This window comes from Euprymna scolopes, chromosome 38 (assembly GCF_053919585.1).
Source record: "Euprymna scolopes isolate OS-2025 chromosome 38, ASM5391958v1, whole genome shotgun sequence".
Classification (NCBI taxonomy): Eukaryota; Metazoa; Mollusca; class Cephalopoda; order Sepiida; family Sepiolidae; genus Euprymna; species Euprymna scolopes.
This window is the reverse complement of record NC_136519.1, coordinates 10,375,793-10,395,598: the sequence shown is the minus strand read 5'-3', so window position 1 is coordinate 10,395,598 and position 19,806 is coordinate 10,375,793. Positions and strand designations below refer to the sequence as shown.

At 33.0% G+C, this 19,806-nt stretch overlaps 1 protein-coding gene and 1 pseudogene across 2 annotated transcripts in view; both read right to left on the bottom strand.

The window, feature by feature from the left end:
- The window catches only part of LOC145263072 (cilia- and flagella-associated protein 221-like), a 521,858-nt gene that overhangs the window by 466,227 nt on the left and 35,825 nt on the right, over positions 1–19,806 (bottom strand). For both annotated transcript variants that reach the window (XM_080119938.1, XM_080119937.1), the window contains exons 3-5: positions 17,230–17,325; positions 14,167–14,267; positions 1,774–1,877 (exon numbers count right to left, since the gene is read on the bottom strand). In XM_080119938.1, coding sequence (XP_079976064.1) covers positions 1,774–1,877; positions 14,167–14,267; positions 17,230–17,325 — 301 coding nt within the window. The remainder of the gene's footprint in view (positions 1–1,773; positions 1,878–14,166; positions 14,268–17,229; positions 17,326–19,806) is intronic.
- LOC145263509 (5S ribosomal RNA) lies at positions 942–1,059 on the bottom strand (annotated as a pseudogene).

Genomic DNA, 19,806 nt, shown 5'->3' with positions numbered 1-19,806 from the left:
TCTGTCATACATAAGTTTGAACTACCATTTTCGTCAGTCTACGATGCAAAAATTTGAAATTCCATTTTCGTCAGTCTGTTATGCATAAATTTGAAATATTATTTTCGTCAGTCTGTTATGCATAAATTTGAAATATTTTCGTCAGTCTGTTATGCATAAATTTGAAATATGATTTTCGTCAGTCTGTTATGCATAAATTTGAAATACCATTTTCGTCAGTTTGTCATGCATAAATTTGAAATATTATTTTCGTTAGTTTGTTATGCATAAATTTGAAATATTATTTTCGTGAGTCTGTCATATATGAAGTTGAAATACTATTTTCGTCATTTCGGCACAAACTGAATGGACGCATCTTAGGAATATTTATTCTTGTGTCCTCAAATCGTTTCTTGTAGCAGGTGAATGGATTTTTGCACAAGAATTTATCTGATTTCATATCGATGGAAACTTCCTCACTCATTAGTATTTCAAGTTTATGCGTTCAAATCCTATCAAATCTATTATATTTATGTGCATATTAACATTGTAGGGAAAGTATGAACCCACAATTATTCAACAGCTTAGGGTAAAATATCAACATGTCCAATTTACAGTTAAGCATACTCCGTATTAAATAACCGCAAAAGGGTTGATATGCTTTAATGTTATGCTACGTATTTCTCTCCACCACCACCCCTTCCTTTGTCACCAGGGTAAAACCCGGAAGAATGATAACTTAGGAAAGAATGATGAGGAAGTAAGATGGATTGAGGATTGATCGATGCCTTTGTTCAGTCTCAAGAGACAATGGACACCACTGTAGAGGTAGCTGTGTGTGTAATTGTGAGGCAAGAGTTACACAATCTCCAACCACACCTCTCCTGAATCAGCACTTCTTGGGTCCAGTGGCAAAGAGAGACCCAAGACTGACTGGAAACGATGCCAGGATAAGCAGAGAGCACATATGGCACTTGGACTTTCTAAATGGTCACCCATTTTAATACTGACCAGGTTCAACATTGCTTAACTTTGGTGATCTGATGGGAACCGGTGTGTCAACATGATTATGCCATATGAAATAAGACAAGCAGACAACAATGTTTAAAGAACAATGTGGGCCAGAGAATCTATTGAACTCTCTAGACGGGATGGCGCTCTGGCAGTTTGTCTTGTAATTTTTACTAAGTAGTTGGATAATGAAAAGCTGAGAAGAAAAATGGATGCAACCAGTCATTCAAAGTGAGGTGTCAGAGTTATTTAAAAAAACAAAGCAAATCAGGTTTAGCAGATAATGACAAGTAGATGACTGAACGGACAATGCTTTGTCTCAACATGGAAATGATCTCAGTTAAGCCAAATGGATTTGGCTAAAAAGATCAAAACCCTGGAAAAGAATTTAGTAAAAAATGGGGCGAAGAATAAACGCCAAAATGTTTTTCAAATTTTTTTGTATCCTACATGATGATACTTTTATTTGAAGTCACTGGTTGATATTTCTTCGCCAGCTATATTTTTACAACGTTGTGGTTGTTGTAACCTCCGACCTTTTTCAGCTAAATTTCGTCAAACTTGAGAATCTTTCTATCAAAATTGGGGATTTGCACAGAATCACGAGCAGAACTCTTTATTTAATCCATGGGGGTAGCATGATTTCGCTTCGTCAGCCATGACTGGGTAGTCATCTTAAACAATAGGAGGCATTACTTTTGGAGCGCCCCTCGTATTTTCTCATCAGAGAAGAGAAGTGAATGCTAGCATTTCTTCTCGAATGAACAAAAAATGCTTTCTTACCTTCCATTGGTTCCACTGTAAAATCTTTATTTGACTGCAGCAATTCCAACTTGAACTCAAAATCCACAAAAACGTCACAAGACAGTGTAAATGTAGTTTGACGGCTAAAATGGTAAACACAATAACGATAGAAATAATCGAAATAAATAAAATTATTTTCAACCTCAAGTTACCGACATTTGTTTTTAGGTTAACAGAGATTGTGTTAAAATTTAATAACGTGTATATGTGTGTGTGTGTGTGTGTGTGTGTGTGTTTGTGCGTGTGCGTGCACGTGTGTGTGTGTGCGTGCGTGTGTGTGTGTGTGCGTGTGTGTGTGTGTGCGCGCGCAGGCCCGAGTTCACATTTGAACAGGGCGTTTGCAAACAAACAAGTTTATTGATAAATGGAAATAAAGAAAAAATGTACACGAAAATAGATTTTTTTTTTTTAAAGAAAACACAGTTCGACATATATACACACAATTTTATATTTATATTGTATATATTTTTCTTGGCTTAACTATTTATGCACAAATTTCTGTAGCGAGATTGACACACGCATTGGACAATCAGCCCAACAGGCGATAGGCCATTTACGTGGCCCATTACCTGTCAGACTAAGATATTCCTTCCAGGTAGTACCTAAGAGGTCAACCCTTCCAGACATTGCCGCCCAGCTTTCAGGTTGAGTAAGTTCATTGCTCACTGCTTAAGGCACCCCTACTGAGGAATGCCAACAGGGATGTTTTTTTTGTTTCTTTTTTTTTTTTTCAATTTTCACCCCAAACAAGGTACAGTGCCACTTAGAAGTAGGGGACTACTATCAGGGACATAAGTTGCAGGGGTATTATGAAGGAAGATGAGTAGCAAGATGTCTGTTCACATGATACTTGAACTTCTGCATGTCAGTACAGTTTGGAAAGTAGAATCCCGGAAACGAGTTCCAAAGTCTAGTAGTTCTGGGGAAGAAACTATTGGAGTAGAAGGCTTTCTTACACCTAGGGATCTCTACTGTGAAGGGGTGGGATTTAGCTGCTTGTCGGGTTTGTTGGGGTATTCACGTCGAGGGGGTACAAATACTTGTAGTTCGTCAGAGCATTCATGATTAAAGTACTTGTAGAAAAAGCAGAGGGATTCAACATTTCGTCGATGGGACAGAGGCTGAAGCCTAGATGACAGTTCAGGACCTACCAGGTTGGTGACTCTCTTTTGAGGAGTGAGAAACAAGCAGAAGATGCACCAGCCCAAATGTGAGAAAGTACTCCATACATGGGCGAATGGTGGCCTTATAGAGGTACAGGATACTTTCAGGGTTAAGTAGTTTTCTAGCACGGTAGAGAGAGCCCGCCTTCTTCACAGCAGCCTTGGCAATGCTCTCAATGTATCTGTTCCAGTTCATGTTCCCTGTAAACATTAGGCCAAGGAGTTTAAAGGAAGTACTTTTGGGTAATGTGTTCTTGGCCATTGCTATTGGTGGTAGAGAAGGTTTCTTGTAATTCTTGAAGGAAACAAGCTTAGTCTTGGCAGCATTGAATGTGACCATTTTTGTCCCCATTCTATTACAGATTGGAGGTCATCCTCTAGTGTTTCTGCCATTTCTTTAGATATGTGTCCAGGCAATTTTTGCTAGGTCAGAGTGCTCCTTCTTTAAAGGCACTTACTTGACCCTCTTTACTTTCTGACCTTGTGTCACATCATTTTGCGATGGGAAGCATATAAATATCTATCCTCTTAATATAAAATATTGCAACGAGTTCGTTTATTGCTGAAGCGCTCTTATCAGGAGAATTCTGACAAGTTTGTTCAGGCATATTTTGTTAGCCAGAGTGCATTTATCCTAGCTGGTTTCTTAAAACAATACATGACCTTGTGTGTAACCGACTAGCAAGGAGATAAATAATATATACTTAATTTGCCAGTTTGTTATATATTCTCAATTTAATTTTTATTCACTACATGAAATTATCAAAACGAAATCAAACGATCTAAAAACAACAAACTAATCAATAAGATAAAACTAATGCTATTGCTACCTCTCTCTTTTTTCATACCTCTAATCACACCAGATATACAGACATTCATTCTTAATATTATTATATAGACTAGCAGGGTGCCCGGCGTTGCCCGGGTGTTTAGAGGTGTAAAAGAAATTTTTAAAAAAGTTTTGGTAGGCAGGTAGGCTCGAATCCGAAGCCTTGAAGCGAAGGCGAAAAAAAATAGTCTGACATCTTACCACGATGCTAAGAAGGCAGAGAAGTAAGAATGGTTGAAATTAAACGATGAAAACGTAAGTGAATGAGTTCACACAGGTGCGTAAATTTAATGAGGTCAAACATCATGTCATAGGGAATAGAATCCCGTGCTTAACTTTGGCTGCAAGGCAGTTTTTTGGTTTTGTTTTCCCAAGATGTTAGGGAGAAAACCAGCTCTCCATAAAAGGGGAGTGTCCAAATGAATAGCAATTGTCTGATATGACGGGTTTCACCGCATTGATCAAAGCTAATTGCTTTCTGGATGTCCCGGCATGAGAGGCCCAGAAATTGCTTTGGCTTTTTTATTAGTTTCACTTTTATACCAAAAACGTGAACAAACACGCAAGGAGGTACAAAAGAGGGAATTTTATAGCATAAAAGTCGATCAAAATAAATGTAGACACAACGCCCCTTCGTAAATCAGAGACATTATAATCTAGTAAGTATATAAAAAGTTCTAAGAAATAGTAGACCCCCCCAGAGAACCTCCTCCCCCCCCCCGAAAAAAAAGCCTTTGCCGGACATACAAAAAAATTGCACACGCACACAAACACACAAACATTTTGCCTTTTATATATATAGAAGATAGATAATTTTAATACTATCACTTTTTTCTACTTATTTAACATCACTTTTCCCTTATTCAGGGGTGGGGCTTTTTTTTTATATTATTGTCGTGGGGGAATCACCCTTCAAATGGACTGTTCTATCCATTATATAAACCATAGACCTTTTGGATCCCAGATGTGGATTAAACACCAGAGCGACCCTCGCCTGCTCGGTGACGTTTACTACTTTTTTCAGTTGTAACCTTTTTACGTTGTTGTTCCAGTAATACATTGTTTAAACTATTTCGTTGTTCTGTTTTCAAGCCATAACATTTATGTAAACTCACTCTGGTCTCTATGGCCTTTCGGTTGTTGTAATAGCGAGTGAGTGCCAGAATTTATAAATTCACCAAAGAAAACGTTTTGAATAAGTTAAAAGTTATTAAATAATTAAATTGATTGAAATATAATTTTCATGATGAGAATAAAAAACTATGCATTTTTCCCTAATTTTAGACACAAAAAAAAGGCTTCCTTCAGTCTTGACGGACTATGGATACCCACGCTAAGGGTGCCTGCACGTGAAATTTGTGTGGCAAGAGCTGCGGAATCGCCAACCATACTTCTCCCGAGTCGACATTGTTAAATACCAGTGGCAAGTGGAGGTTCAGAACGACTGGAAACAATGGCGAGATAAGCGGAAAGCACATACAGCACCTAGAATTCCCAAATGGTCACCCATCTGGTACTAGCCAAGCTCAATGTTGCTTAACTTTGCTGATCTGACAAGAACCAGTGTGTGAATGTCATTATGCCGTACAGTTTTGAACACGTGTGTATATAAAAACAAAAGTAATTAAAATAATTATATATAATTATTTTGGTATAGTATCGACTTGAAATTTAATCAGAGATAATTTATTATGACAGAAAATAAAAAGACAAAAGTCCAGTAATCTTGCACAATGATTTATATATATATATATATATATATATATATATATATATATATATATATATATATATATATATATATATATATATATATATATATATATGGCATAATCGCGTTGATACATCGGTTCTTGTCAGATCAACTGAAGTTAAGCAATGTTGAGCCTGGTTAGTACCAGATGGGTGACCATTTGGGAATTCTAGGCGCTGTTTATGCTCCCCGCTTATCTCTGCATTTGTTTCCAGTCATCTGTACATACATTACACTTGCCACTGGTATTAAACAATGTCGCCTCAGGAGCGGTGTGGTTGGAGATTGCGCACCTCCTGCTATAAGAATTTCACGTGCAGGAACACCTTCGTGGGTATCCATAGTCTGTTAAAGACTGAAGGAGCCTGTATATATATATATATATATATATATTAAATTGTGATTCAATGAATTTCAAAAAACCCTTATTGAAATGAAGTGTTTGAGTTTCATATCAAAGATTTTTATTATTCTAAGCAAGACAAAGAATACTTTAGAAAATTAATCTCCTTAACCTATAGGGTTTCGATGTCTACCATTTCATCAGAGGAAAGAAAATATTAGTAAATATTTATAAAGGTATGTACCCTATTTGCTAAAGTCAGTGAGACATGGTAAGTCAAAGTCAAAATAATTAGTCAGAAGTCTTGTAGCAAGAGGATTTGAAGAAAAGGATATGAAAATTGTAGATCTAGATTGCATGGTAAAATCCATGGTGGATGTTCTTTAAAGCAATTGGGTAATAAGGTCCAAAATATATATAATTTCCAAGAGAATAAGATCCATATATATATATATATATATATATATATACATATACTAGATGGACCCGGCGTCGCCCGGTGTTAAACATAACTTAAATTCCTTTAAAAAAATGAAGTAAACAATATGGAAAGAAACTGATACATGTGCACACAAGTACTACATTTTTCTAAACAGTTCACTTTTTGTAAGTAAAAAAAAAATATGTAAGCTGAGATCGAAACTAAAACCTAAAAACAGTGAATCAAGTACAATAACCATTAGGCCAGTTTTACATGACTTTAAAAAGTCTCTTTAAACCTACTTATTCTTAACATAATGAAACTAATTGAAATTTTTCCATGTGTCTGAATGCCTTATATACACAATTTCAAGTTGGAAGATCGAAAACTCGTTGAATATATAGGCTGAGAAGTGTCCTCACACACACACACACACACACACACACACACACATTCTCATTTTTATAGATATACTAGCATGGATGGCCGGTGTTGCCCGGGAATTTGGAGGTGTATGTATGTCAATTTTTTTAACTTTCACCCCTATTATGACCCCTTAAAATTTATTACTTTGGGCTCAAATCAAGTTATTAAGTTAGATCCATGTCCAAGGAACCTATATCTAAAATTTCAAGTATTTGGACCCAAAATTATCGGAAGAGTTTGGTAGAGTTCTCAAAGGTCAAATCGTTGAACTTTGACCCCTTAAGAGCCAAATTTCTGGCCGAAAACCGATCACATCGATTTTCCCAAATCTCAGTACCATGTATATCAAATTTCGAATCTGTAGACTAAAAATTGACAGAGTTATTGCATATGGAAATGTACACACACAGACAGACACAGATACACAGACAGACAGATACACAGACACGTTCACTTCTATAGATATACTAGCATTTCAGCCCGGCGTTGCCTGGGTGTTTGGAAGTGTATGTTGAGCAAAAAAAAACAAAAAAAAAACGGTCAATTTTTTTTAAATTTGACCCCTATTATGACCCCTTAACATTTATTGATTTTGGCTCAAATCAAGTTATTAAGTTAGATCCATGTCCAAGGAACCTATATCTAAAATTTCAAGTGTTTAGACTCAAAATTGTCGGAGGAGTTTGGTAGAGTTCTCAAAGGTCAAATCGTTGAACTTTGACCCCTTAAGAGCCAAATTTCTGTCCGAAAACCGATCACATCGATTTTCCCAAATCTCAGTACCATGTATATCAAATTTTGAATCTGTAGACTAAAAATTGACAGAGTTATTATGCATGGAAATGTACACACACAGACAGAAAGACACACTTTTATAGATATATAGATAATATTATATATATGTTTAGTTATAGAAATATTTTAACGTTTGAAATTATTTTTAAAAGAAAGTTTTTTCATTCTTCGTTGGAAAATTATTCATCATTAAATCTCCTGCAATCACTTGACTTTCACAAATTCACACTATCATTATGTTATTTAAGAGATCATCATGAAACGTTGTTTTGGAGATTTCAAAACAGGACATTATACAGGGTGACCCAAAAAAGAAAACAAAAGCTAAATGGAGGCCATCTAGAGCATATGCTGTAGAACGGAGAAAAAAAGGGCCAAGACCCTAGTGTTTTGATGTGGCGTTTTGAATACAATAAACTAGTTATGACCAAAGTTTCATTTCATTCGGACAAAACACTAAGAAACGGGGCCTAATTAGAGTTGGGCCCGTTGTTTTGGGGTCACCTTGTATTAAATCATGGCTCCTCAATAGTATTGATTAAATACCACCGTCTTTAAACTCAAGAAAAAAAAAAAATATATATATATATATATATATATATATATATATATATATATATATATATATATACAGGGTATCCATAAAGTCCGTGTGCACCTTAAAATATTTATAATTTTGTGATTGCAATAGAAATAACATGTAAAAAGGATTTGATTTTGGAACAATTCATTTTAAAATTGCACACGGACTTTATGGACACCCTGTATGTATATATATATATATATATATATATATATATATATATATATATACATACACACACACACACACACACACTCTAGCAGGCCACCCAGCGTTGCCCAGTTGTAAAATATACTTCAATATCAAAAGTTTAAAAAAGACGACTTGGGTACCGTCAGTTAAAATCGAAACCAAAACATTTAGCACTCCAGCCATAGTCATTACCGTTTGAGCTATCGTCAGATGGATAAGAAAATGTTAACATTTAAATGATGGTAACATATTTATGCATGCAAGAGCTCTTTGATTCAACTGATGTTAAGTTCTAATTTTAAAACATTTTGATCTCTTAGCAACTATTTTACCAGCTTAAGACCAAATCAAATTTGTTCCACAGGTCCAAATCCCCTGTATATCAAGTTTCAAGTCTGTTGACGAAAAATTGACAGAGGCGTTTGGAAGAGACCATTTCTTAGACACAGAGAAAGATAGACGGGGCCAATTTCATATAGATAACATGTTGACTTAGGCGAAGTAAAGTTATACACTCTTAGCTTTGCTTTCTCATTACATGAGGGCACCCATTGCCTTTCACAACAAAGGGACACTTTACACACACACACACACACACACACACACACACACAGGGTGTTTTTTTTTAGAGGCAGTGAATTTTAAAGTAATAACTATTTTCTTTAATTGCAGATTTGGCAACTATCGGTTATTCAGAGTTCAGTTTTATTTAACAATTCATCATGTGGTTTCATTAGGATGGAACCACATGCTGCACAGCGTGCAATATGATCAATTTACTGAGAGAAATATTTGATGAACGAATAATTTCACAAAGTAGACCTGTCAACTGGCCACCTGCTTCATGCAATGTAATCGCATTAGATTATTTTCTTTGGAGCTATGTAAAGTCCAATGTCTATGCTGATAAACCAGACACAACAGACCATTTGGAAGACAGCATCTGACACATTATTGCCGAAATACGACCTAAATGATTGTACAGAATTGTGAAAATTGGACCTCTGGATTATGCCATTTATGCACGAGTCCTGGGGCTCATATGTTCGAAATTTTATTTAGATTATAAATGCCAAAATTTATTTTTGGAATAAACCACATATTTGTATAATAAAAATATTTTCTGTGATTTATTTTAATTTAAAATTTGTTGCCTCTAAAAAAAAAAAAAAAAAATGACACTATGTATACATGATGATTGCAGCATCTTCATAGATGATTGCCATCTCAAGTTTCATATTTTGCATATATATATATATATATATATATATATATATATATATATATACTAGCTGTACCCTGCCACACGTTGCAGTGGCTCAATTTGGTGTAATGGAAAAATTTAATAAAAAGAGAAAATGCATGTTTCTTATATTAATACAGCAATCCACTGCAAAAAGTGAAAAAGAAGGCGAAAATGAAAAAAAATTGTACTCTTGCAGAATTTGATCTGGATCCTCGGGAGTTTCTGTCAGTCATTCATGGTTTGGACTTGACCAACAATCAGTGGATGAAGCCGAACGTAGCAAAAATGTTGAAACGCTAAATGTTTTTTTTTGTTGTTGTTGTTTTACAAAAATGTGAGTTAGTAATTAATATTTGGTTGATGGTGGGGGGAGGGGGGTTACTATACACAGATTCGAAAAAGTTGTCCAAAAACAAATAAATGAAAGCAAAGGTAAGTTACGTTTCTACCTAATTGGATAATTGTTTAGTGTTTTTATGTAATGTAAAATGTTTAATCGACTCAAAAAAACAGAAATGGTCGCGGACTCTGTTGAATACGTTAAGTTTGGGAAAGTAAGTTGAAAACTAAAAACTATACAAAACAGTGTCTGAAACTCACCGAATATATGTTACCATGACATAGGCTGGCATAATCGGTGGGTTTCTCACAGTATTTTGTATAGTTTTTTTAGTTTTAACTCACTTTCTCTAACTTAAAGTAATCAACAGTGTCCACCACCATTTGCAGCTTTCAAATACCCTGATAAACACTGTTTTTCGAGCCGACTAAACGTTACATTAAATGAAAAGGGTTTGTATTACTAAACACAGATACAAAGAAGTTGTCAAAAAATAAATATATAAATGTTATCAAAGGCAAGAAAAGTTAATGTTCTACCTAACTGGATAAGATTTTAGAGTTTTTATGTAATGTATAATCGGTTCAAAAACATTCAATGTTTATCAGTATATCTGAAAAATACAAATGGCGGCAGACTGTATCGAACACATTAAGTTTGGGGAAATTTTGGGAAAATGAGTTTAAACTAAAAAACTATACAAAATACTGTTAGGAACTCACTCAATATATGTTACCATGACGTAGGCTGGCATATAATTGGTGGTTTTAAACTTTTGCTCGATACAGGTGACGACTTTTAAAAGTCCCTTTTAGTGATTACCTGGTTTGAGGATATTTGTACAACTAAACGGCAAATCTGCTCCAAAAAATCCGGTATTATTTTACTTTAAGGCCCGTTTCACGTTCATATATAACGAAATATTTTATTGTAGATTTCGGTGTGCTAAGAACGAATCTGCAAACCGTTTCCGTAGCAAAAAGAAAGTTTTCATGATATTCATGAAATTACTTTTTCGAAAAGTTTGTGATCACTTTTCAATGTAAATTTAACTTAGAATGAGCACCCACTTTCTGGCCACCTGAGAGAGGGGCATTTTTCTGTGTTTCTTGGCTAAAAAGTTTTTTGTTTGATTTCTTTTGCATGGTAATAACCCCTGAACTCTGGGACTATTTTCCATTTCACAGCCGTAGCCTTCGTTTACACTATGCGTGAGCATAAACGAAAGCTGTTTAGCCAATAAACATGGGAAAAAATCCCCCCTCTCTCAGGTGGCTAGAAAGTGGGTGCTCATTTTAAGTTAAATTTACATGGAAAAGTGATCGCCACTTTTTCGAAAAAGTAATTTCTTCATATCATAAAACTATTTTTTTGCGACGGAAACGGTTTGCAGATTCGTTTTTAGCACACCAAAATCTACAAAAAAAATTTTGTTATTTACGAACGTGAGACGCACAGCCCTTAATGGAAAATTATATCAAAAATCTGGGGGAAAATAGTTTTCAATAAAAACAGCAAATGAATTCGATAGAAAAAAAATGGATGCTATTTTTTTTTTCTTTTTTCTGTGTGTTTCTTGGCTAAAAAGATTTTTGTTTGATTTCTTTTGCATGGTATTAACCCCTGAACTCTGGGACTATTTTCCATTTCACAGACGTAGCCTTTGTTTATGCTATGCGTGAGCATAAACGAAAACTGTTAAATATGCATTCGCGTACCAAACTGCCTTGTCGAAAAACCTTTAAGCCAATAAACACGAAAATAAATGCCCCTTCCTCAGATGGCCAGAAAGTGGGTGCTCATTTTAAGTTAAATTTAGATGGAAAAGTGATCACCCACTTTTCGAAAAAAAAATTTCTTCAGATCATGAAAACTATTTTGGTACTCCTTGGGCGTTGAGTTCCATGGCGACCCGCAGAATTATTTAATGGTCGTTCCCTTAGTACCCTCCCTAGTCAAGGCTAACGCATGCGCACGTAACATTTTTTATTTATTTACTTATGTGGTGGAGTTTCTATACTGATAGGTTTTTTGAAATTTTTTCACTGGATTATTATTGATTGAACACTAACCAGATTATGAAAAAAAATTGAAAAAAAGAAAATCATTTCAACATTTGAAAGGGGTACTCACTTTTTAGTTACCACGTTCTGGTAAATCGGTCACTCATTTTTTTTTTTTTTTTTTTCTAAATACGGAAGTGTCTTCGGGAGATATAAAATGGTCGCATGTTGACGAAGCAATGTATCGGGAGGCGTACGGGATTAAAAATTATTGGTAAATTTTTAGATTAGGTCCACCTCCTCAATTTTCTTTTAAATGAGAACTTGAAATGGTTTTCGACTATGCTGAATACGAAAATCGCATTGAAATTTTGCAGAAATAAGTAGTTATCAAGATATAAAAAGTTGTATTATGCATTGTAATCTTTGGCCGCCATCTTTTTTACGTGTGTGTATTTGTTTATGGCGCATGTGCACGTAAAAAGATGGCCGCCGAAGAATACAATGCATAATATAACTATTTATTTCCGCAAAATTTCAATGCGATTTGCGTGTTCAGCATACTCGGAAACCTATAAATGTCGTCATTGAAAGGAAAATTGTGGAGGTGGACCTAATCTAAAAAAATACCAAATTATTAAACATTTCTCCAGCATGTTAATGAAATTTATAATACTTCAAAAAAAATTTTTTTAAAAAAACAAAAGTTTTGATTAAAAACAAAAAACTCACCTTTCATAAAAACAATTTTTAAAAAAAAACACCCACAAACTGACTTTTAACTAAATAAGTTAAAAAAAAAAAAAAAAATTTTTAAACTCGAAACTTTATTTTCATAAAAACAATAAAAAAAAGTCATGTTCAATCTATTTTTTTTTCTTTGAGAAACAAATATATTTCTGACTTACAATTGCGGTAGTGGCACATATTATTTTTACTTTCTATGGTTTTGATATACCGCGTTTTTATTGCTTACAAAATGGGTGACTGATTTATCAGAACGTTGTAACTAAAAAGTAAGCACCACTTTCAAATGTCGAAATAATGATTATAGAAATTAAGCATGGGAGTGATGGTTGTACAACGTCGCCTTTCGCACTTTTACAAACATTATTTACGTTAACTCTTTTCATAAATAATTTTTTTAAAAAGTAACTAAACCATTTATTGATAATTTGTCACGTGTACAAACATTTGTTTATTTACGTAGGCTTAACTCTTTTCATGAATAAGAAAAGTTTTACTCTTTAAGAATAATAAAAGGAAAAAGTTACTGAACATTTATAAAAGGACTTACTTCTTTTTATGAAGGTCAGAGGAATAGTTGGCCGAAAAGTCATGAAACAACTAATAAAGATGAGAATAATAGTCCGCAATAAATAAAAATGGTGCTAATACAGAGAGAACTTCGGGCTATTTTTTAAATCATATTTCTACGTTTAATTAACGTTTTACGATATGTTTTTTTTTTTATTCAATTGTAAGGTTAAAGTACAGAATAGGTACAAAACATCCTCCCCTCTCCATGTTAAGAATGACTTTTTAAATAATAACATTATTTCAGCACGGATCACTCTCTGCATGAGTATCATAAAAATTAATACAAATAATACTTATCTCAATAAGTGAAAGGCTAATTTCTACCGGAAATAAAATAGCGATAATCTGGCAGTTACGAAAAATATTTTTTATTTAATTTAATATTTTTATAATTCGCAATGTTAAATTATTTTAATAACATAAAAACATTCATTGACTTTAAAAATAGAATTTCTGAAAATTTCAATTAAATTGGTAACGTAGAAATATGGTTTTATTCGCTTTTAACGAACCAAAATTATATATATATATATATATATATATATATATATATATATTAAGTAATGTGATTTATAATTTAAAAATTTAAAAAAAAAAAAAAATTTTAATTTAAAAATCAAATTTTAATTAAATTAAAAATCAGTTTCATAAGAAGGAACAACAACAAAGTCAATTATCTGTACGATCGTTTCGGAAATCCGTGCTTTTTATTTGTGGTATACATGAAGTCACGTAGAACAATTATACATAGTTTTTTTGGTAAGCACGGTCTCCTCATCAGCAAATTTAGGAGGATTTCTATTGAATTGAAAAGACACCAAAAATAAACCTAGCATTAAAAGTAAGGCAGATGAATCTTTTAGTTTTTCTTTTTTTGAAATCAGGAACTGTATTTAAAGTAGTCATTTAGATGTTTGCTATAGCTTTTTAAAGCAAAAAGAGACAAAAATTCACTAACCTTTCACCAACAGGGACCGGGGGAAATCGATAAAACTTAGGGAATCCATCTCTATTCATTACAGGGTATGCGTGAATTGGTATAACCAGATTTTCCTCACCCTTAAAAAAAAAAAATTAAATTATATCAATACATAAATACTAGCAGGCGTTGAATCAAATAACATTACTGGGTGAGCCACCATCTATCGGCGAACAAAATATTGAAAATAAACTTAGATTTACATACAAATCCCATTTAATATATAAATGTTTGCACATGCGTAGAAGACCAATTTAAGTCGACTTTCGATCAACAAGTTTTGATTTCTTTCAATTTTGACACTTTTTTTTTATTCCTTAACAACAATTTTAATCGGCTAAAGACCCATTAAAAAAAATGCAATTATTTCAGCCGCCTAGCACCGCTCTGCAACTTTCGTTTCAGAGCGGTGCTAGGCGGCTGAAATAATTTGAAAAAAATGGAGACAGACAATTATAGTGAGTTTTATAAATAGCATAAAGCAGTGACTAAGTGGTTAAGGACATGAACTGACAAGCTGGGTGTGCCAAGTTCGAATCCTGGTTTTTCCACAGAAACATTTTCATTAAAACCAAAGTAGAAAAGAGATAAATAAAATAAATAGCATAAAACAATAAACTTTTGTAAAGAATAGATTCTTGTCGGTTAACATGGTGAAAAAATATGCAAAAAAGGATAGTACATATATAACTCTGACTGTGGAAATACTTATATATAATTCTATATTTTTTTTTTTTTTTTTTTTTACTTTCAGTGACGGGTTTGTTAGCGCACTCAATGAGTTGTTTGTCTAGTAATTGCATTTTTTTTTGTGGATGGTAGTTCAGGTTTCGATATAGATAGACCCCATATGTAGCTACCTCATCGTATCGGGCGAGTTGCCCAAACCAAATTGACTCTTTCCCTCCGCAGGTCTCTATCTTCCATAGCCTTTGGAAGATCTTCAAGCCATAAGCCAGTGTCTCCTATCAATAATTTTGTGTACATCTTGACAAAGTCTTCTTATTTTAGGGCTTCCCACAGTACCACATCATCGACGACCTCATCTTTTCTTCTATAGCAATGTCCGGCATATCATGTTCTTCTTTCTCTTATTACTGAAGAGATCCTGGTCAAACAGACGGCTAATGGTTGGGTGTGTTTTGCAGTTTAAGTTTAACGCTGCCCGGAACATTTTAGTCTAAGTTCCATCTAACTTACTGAACCTCCGTAATGGGGGGAAGGGAGTCACCTCAAACGCACAAAAAAGAATTATAATTTCAGAAAGTATCTCAACTCCCGTTGCGCCTACTCTCCTGTCCGATCTGGAATCGCTCAGCACCGAGAAATGAAGCTCGTTTTGTAGTTCCCAGCTTCACGCGCACACGAGATTATGCAAGAACGCACGTAATAAAATGCTGGCCGCCATTTTTGTTTTTTCTTTTCTCGGCCTGAACTCACTCGCTGAGCACCCACGGTAAGACTTGTTTTTTCTTAGCTTCTAACCACACTTACTTTCAAGTTTTTTACTGAGAGTCCATGCTGATGAACCATAAAACAGCACCGTTTCCACTACAGCTCTAAAAAAGTTTTTCTTGATCTGTTCCGAGAGGGTAGATTTCCATATAACTTCCAGCCAATTAAGTGCACTCCAAGGCTTGGCTATTTTGACGTGGACGTCTTTTTAGTGGATGCAATATTCAAAGTCATCTACTTGTTTGAGTGGTGTTCTGCTTAGTGTTTCAATTGGGTCGGTTCGGTTTTAGTGGATGCAATATTCAAAGTCATCTACTTGTTTGAGTGGTGTTCTGCTTAGTGTTTCAATTGGGTCGGAGGATTGGTGGGAGGAAATATATTCAGTTTTTGTTACATTTGTATGCAGTCCAATCATGACAGCTGTCTCTTCCAGAATATGTAGCAACTTTTGTGTGTTAGCATTAACAAGGCAAGAAAAATTAAAATACAAAAATTAAAAAGATTCCAGACCTTTTCAAATTTTGAGGAGAGAAAAAATGCCATGACTGGCATAAAGCAAAGCTAAGGTTTTTCTCTCCTCCAAATTAGAAAAGGTCTGGAACCTTTTTAATTTTTGTATTTTAATTTTTCTTGCCTGATGAAATCAAATATGATTGAAACGGTCTGCACATCGTAGCAAGATATGACTGCATTTACATAAAGAGTAATAAAAAATGTAATTTGCTCTCTTTGATTGAGCACTATCAACAACCCTTGTTGAAATTTAATTATTCTTGATATTTGAATTTTTTTTTACCTGGAATATATATATATATGTTCAATTTAGGTAAACAAAATCATCATAAGTCACTACAATAAATCTACTGTTTTAGTCTAAAAAGCCATCATCGGGCGACCATGTTTTGATGTGTTTTTTTTTTTTCAGCCAAGTGCGAGTCTGTAAAATATGCTGTATTCTGGTTAAGTGATATTAGCGGTACACACAGATTGATATTCAACGTTTTAATGTTGATACATTTAGTAGAGTTTCGATAAGAATATTCAGTGCTTCTTTATCATTAGAGAGAAATTCGAAAATCGAAATATTAAATTTCAAGGAAAATCAATGATATCTACTTAATTGTCATGTCACAGTAATCAACATATCAAAAATGACAAAAAACAATAAGGTAAAAAATTAATGAAAACACCTTTCGAAGACAATTAGCGAAAATTGAGTTTTGCTAAATTTACCTAAGGTTTTTCAAAGTTTTTATAAAATAATTACTGCTCTTATTATGATTTGAACTCTCCGGTTTTTTTTTTTTGGGTTTTTTTTTTTTTGTTTTTTAGCAAAACTTAATTTTCGTTAATTGTCTTCGAAAACTATTTTCATTAATAATTTAATCTTTTATCTGATCGTTTTTCATAAGTTTTGGATATGTTCCTTACTGTGACATGACAATTAAGCAAATATCATTGGTTTTGCAAATTAGTTGAAATTCAATATTTCGATTTTTGAATTTCGCTATTATAACGCCGAAAATACTTTAAAGATTTTTCAATATTATTGTGAAATGCTGTGTAAAAATAGATTTGAATATTTACCGGGCAATTGATTCGTATGCAGTCATAGTAATATCGCCATTCTTCAGGTACGAACTCCACTTCGCAATTAAGGCTTATTCCAGGGATCATACGTGTCTGAAAAACATGAGAATCGAACAGATAAGTATAGAAATAAATAGTTATAAATGTACACAGATGGATAGATAAATATAAATTGACAAATAAATAGTTGTATACATTTCAAATTAAAAATATTTCAAGATAATCTATAGAAGGCAAGCCAATGCAGAGATGTAACGGATAGACACAAACTGAAGCAAATTAAGACATACGATCGTGGAATACGCTATGCAGATTCACCTTTTATTAACAGACTAACAGGGAGCGCCCGGCGTTGCCCAGTCATAAAATACACTTAAATATAATTTAATTCATGCAGATTTTGTATTTATTATTGAATATATATATATATATATATATATATATATATAGTAATTTATAAAATATATATGGCGATTAAGCTACACTGAATATTCAGCGTTTCATCCACTCTAGGATTCCTCAGGCTTATGCGCGAATTCTGTGGTTGTTTATCGTTTTTATATGGTCCTCTTCTATTGAGGATTTAGTTAGCCAATCAGCTTTCTAGTATCCACCGCGCCCCTTCCTATCAGCCAATGCGCATGCATTTTATCGGACAAAGGATCTGTTTTAAAACTAGGTTAGTGGTTTTTTTTTGGGGGGGGGGGTTAAGTGTAGTTTAATCGCCATATATATTTTATAAATTACTAACTAGCTCTACCTACGTATTGAGCACTTTTGAAGTTTACGCATAAATCTATACTTTCGTATATTAATTTTATGTGAGTAAATGAAGTAATTATATATATATATATATATATATATATATATATATATATATATATAATTACTTCATTCATAAGGATTAGTATATAATATAAGAAAATATATTTCCACAGAAATATATATATATATATATATATATATTTCTGTGGAAATATATTTTCTTATATTATATACTAATCCTTATTTAAGAAGCTCAATGTAATTACAGAGCAATATAGTGAATAAATGACAAAAGACTATATTCATGGATATATATATATATATATATATATATATATATATATATATATATATATATAGTCTTTGAAGTTTCATCATTATCGTTTATACATATAAAGTCATCTATAAATCTCCTACACCCATGAAATATATATATATATATATATATATATATATATATATATATATATATATATATATATATATATATACAAGTTAGAAAAGCATTTCATCCAAGGCATTAAAATTGTTAAACAAAATGTTTTTACTATAGGCTTTAAAAATAAAGGTACAAGATTCAATTTGAAATTTATTTATCTTCAAAGTGCACTTTTATAAATTTTACAAAGTAATGTATAAAAATTTTATTTAAATTGAATAAAAACATTACCTTGGATTTATTCTATGTAATGTACATTCTGTTGCACTTTTAAAAAAATCATTGAAAATTGTATATCTATATCATTAATTGCTAGATGAAAGATAATGTCTTAATGTTTTTAAATTGCAACAATGAAATGCTTTTCTAACTTGTATCTTATCTTTTTAAGATTATATTTTAAAACTCTCCTTCTCTCTATTTCAGCTTGCATTTCTCCTCACACCACAACTAATTTTTGTAACCCCCTCTTTGTATTATTATAGGTCTGAATAATGAGAAAATCTGAATTTTTTTTAACAAAAACTTTAAAATAACTTTTTTTAGATTAAATTTTTTTAAACTTCTTTCAGAATAGAAAATCTTTAAAATTTAATAAGGAACATATTTCATATCGGTTTCATTAACAAATATTCAGTACATAACGGGAAAAATAGAGATGAAAATTTCAAAAGAATTGTATAACTGGTTACGGTCAATAGTAGTCCTCACCAGCGAAAGTCTTTGTTATTGTTATTCTATTATTATTATTATTTAAAACATTTTGTGTCCTGCTCTTTCGCGCGAGGACTAATATAGTATTGATTTCCAAAGTTTTTATAAAGAAAGACTTGGGTGCCATCAACGAGAATCGAAACCAAAACATTTAGCAATTTAGTTGCATTCCCTACCGTATGAGCTATGGATAAGAAAGATTTAAAATTATACCACCTCAAGCTATGAATGAATTTGCGCATGCACAAAAGTAATAGAAATATGTCAACAAGTTGAAATGAACATTTTTGCATTTCAACTTGCCGACATATTTCTGTATGCATTATTCATCCATCCAAACAAAGATTTTACTCAATATAATCCAGCCTTGGCGTATGATATTTATGTAGTTTATGTTTCTTGGTATGACTCTGTCTTCCAAAAGCATATTACCGCTGAGTAATATATAACTATAAAAACTCATTTATTTTTTACTTAGAGAAGGGAGGGGTATGCCCGGTCATAAAATATGCTTAACTCTATTTTAATTCATGCAGATTCCGTATTTATTATTACAGAGCCAATTCTCTATTGAATATTATATTGTGCCTAATATATGGTATTGTTTTGAAAAGTTTTTTAAAAAATGACAGGTGCCATCAGCTAGAATCGAAACC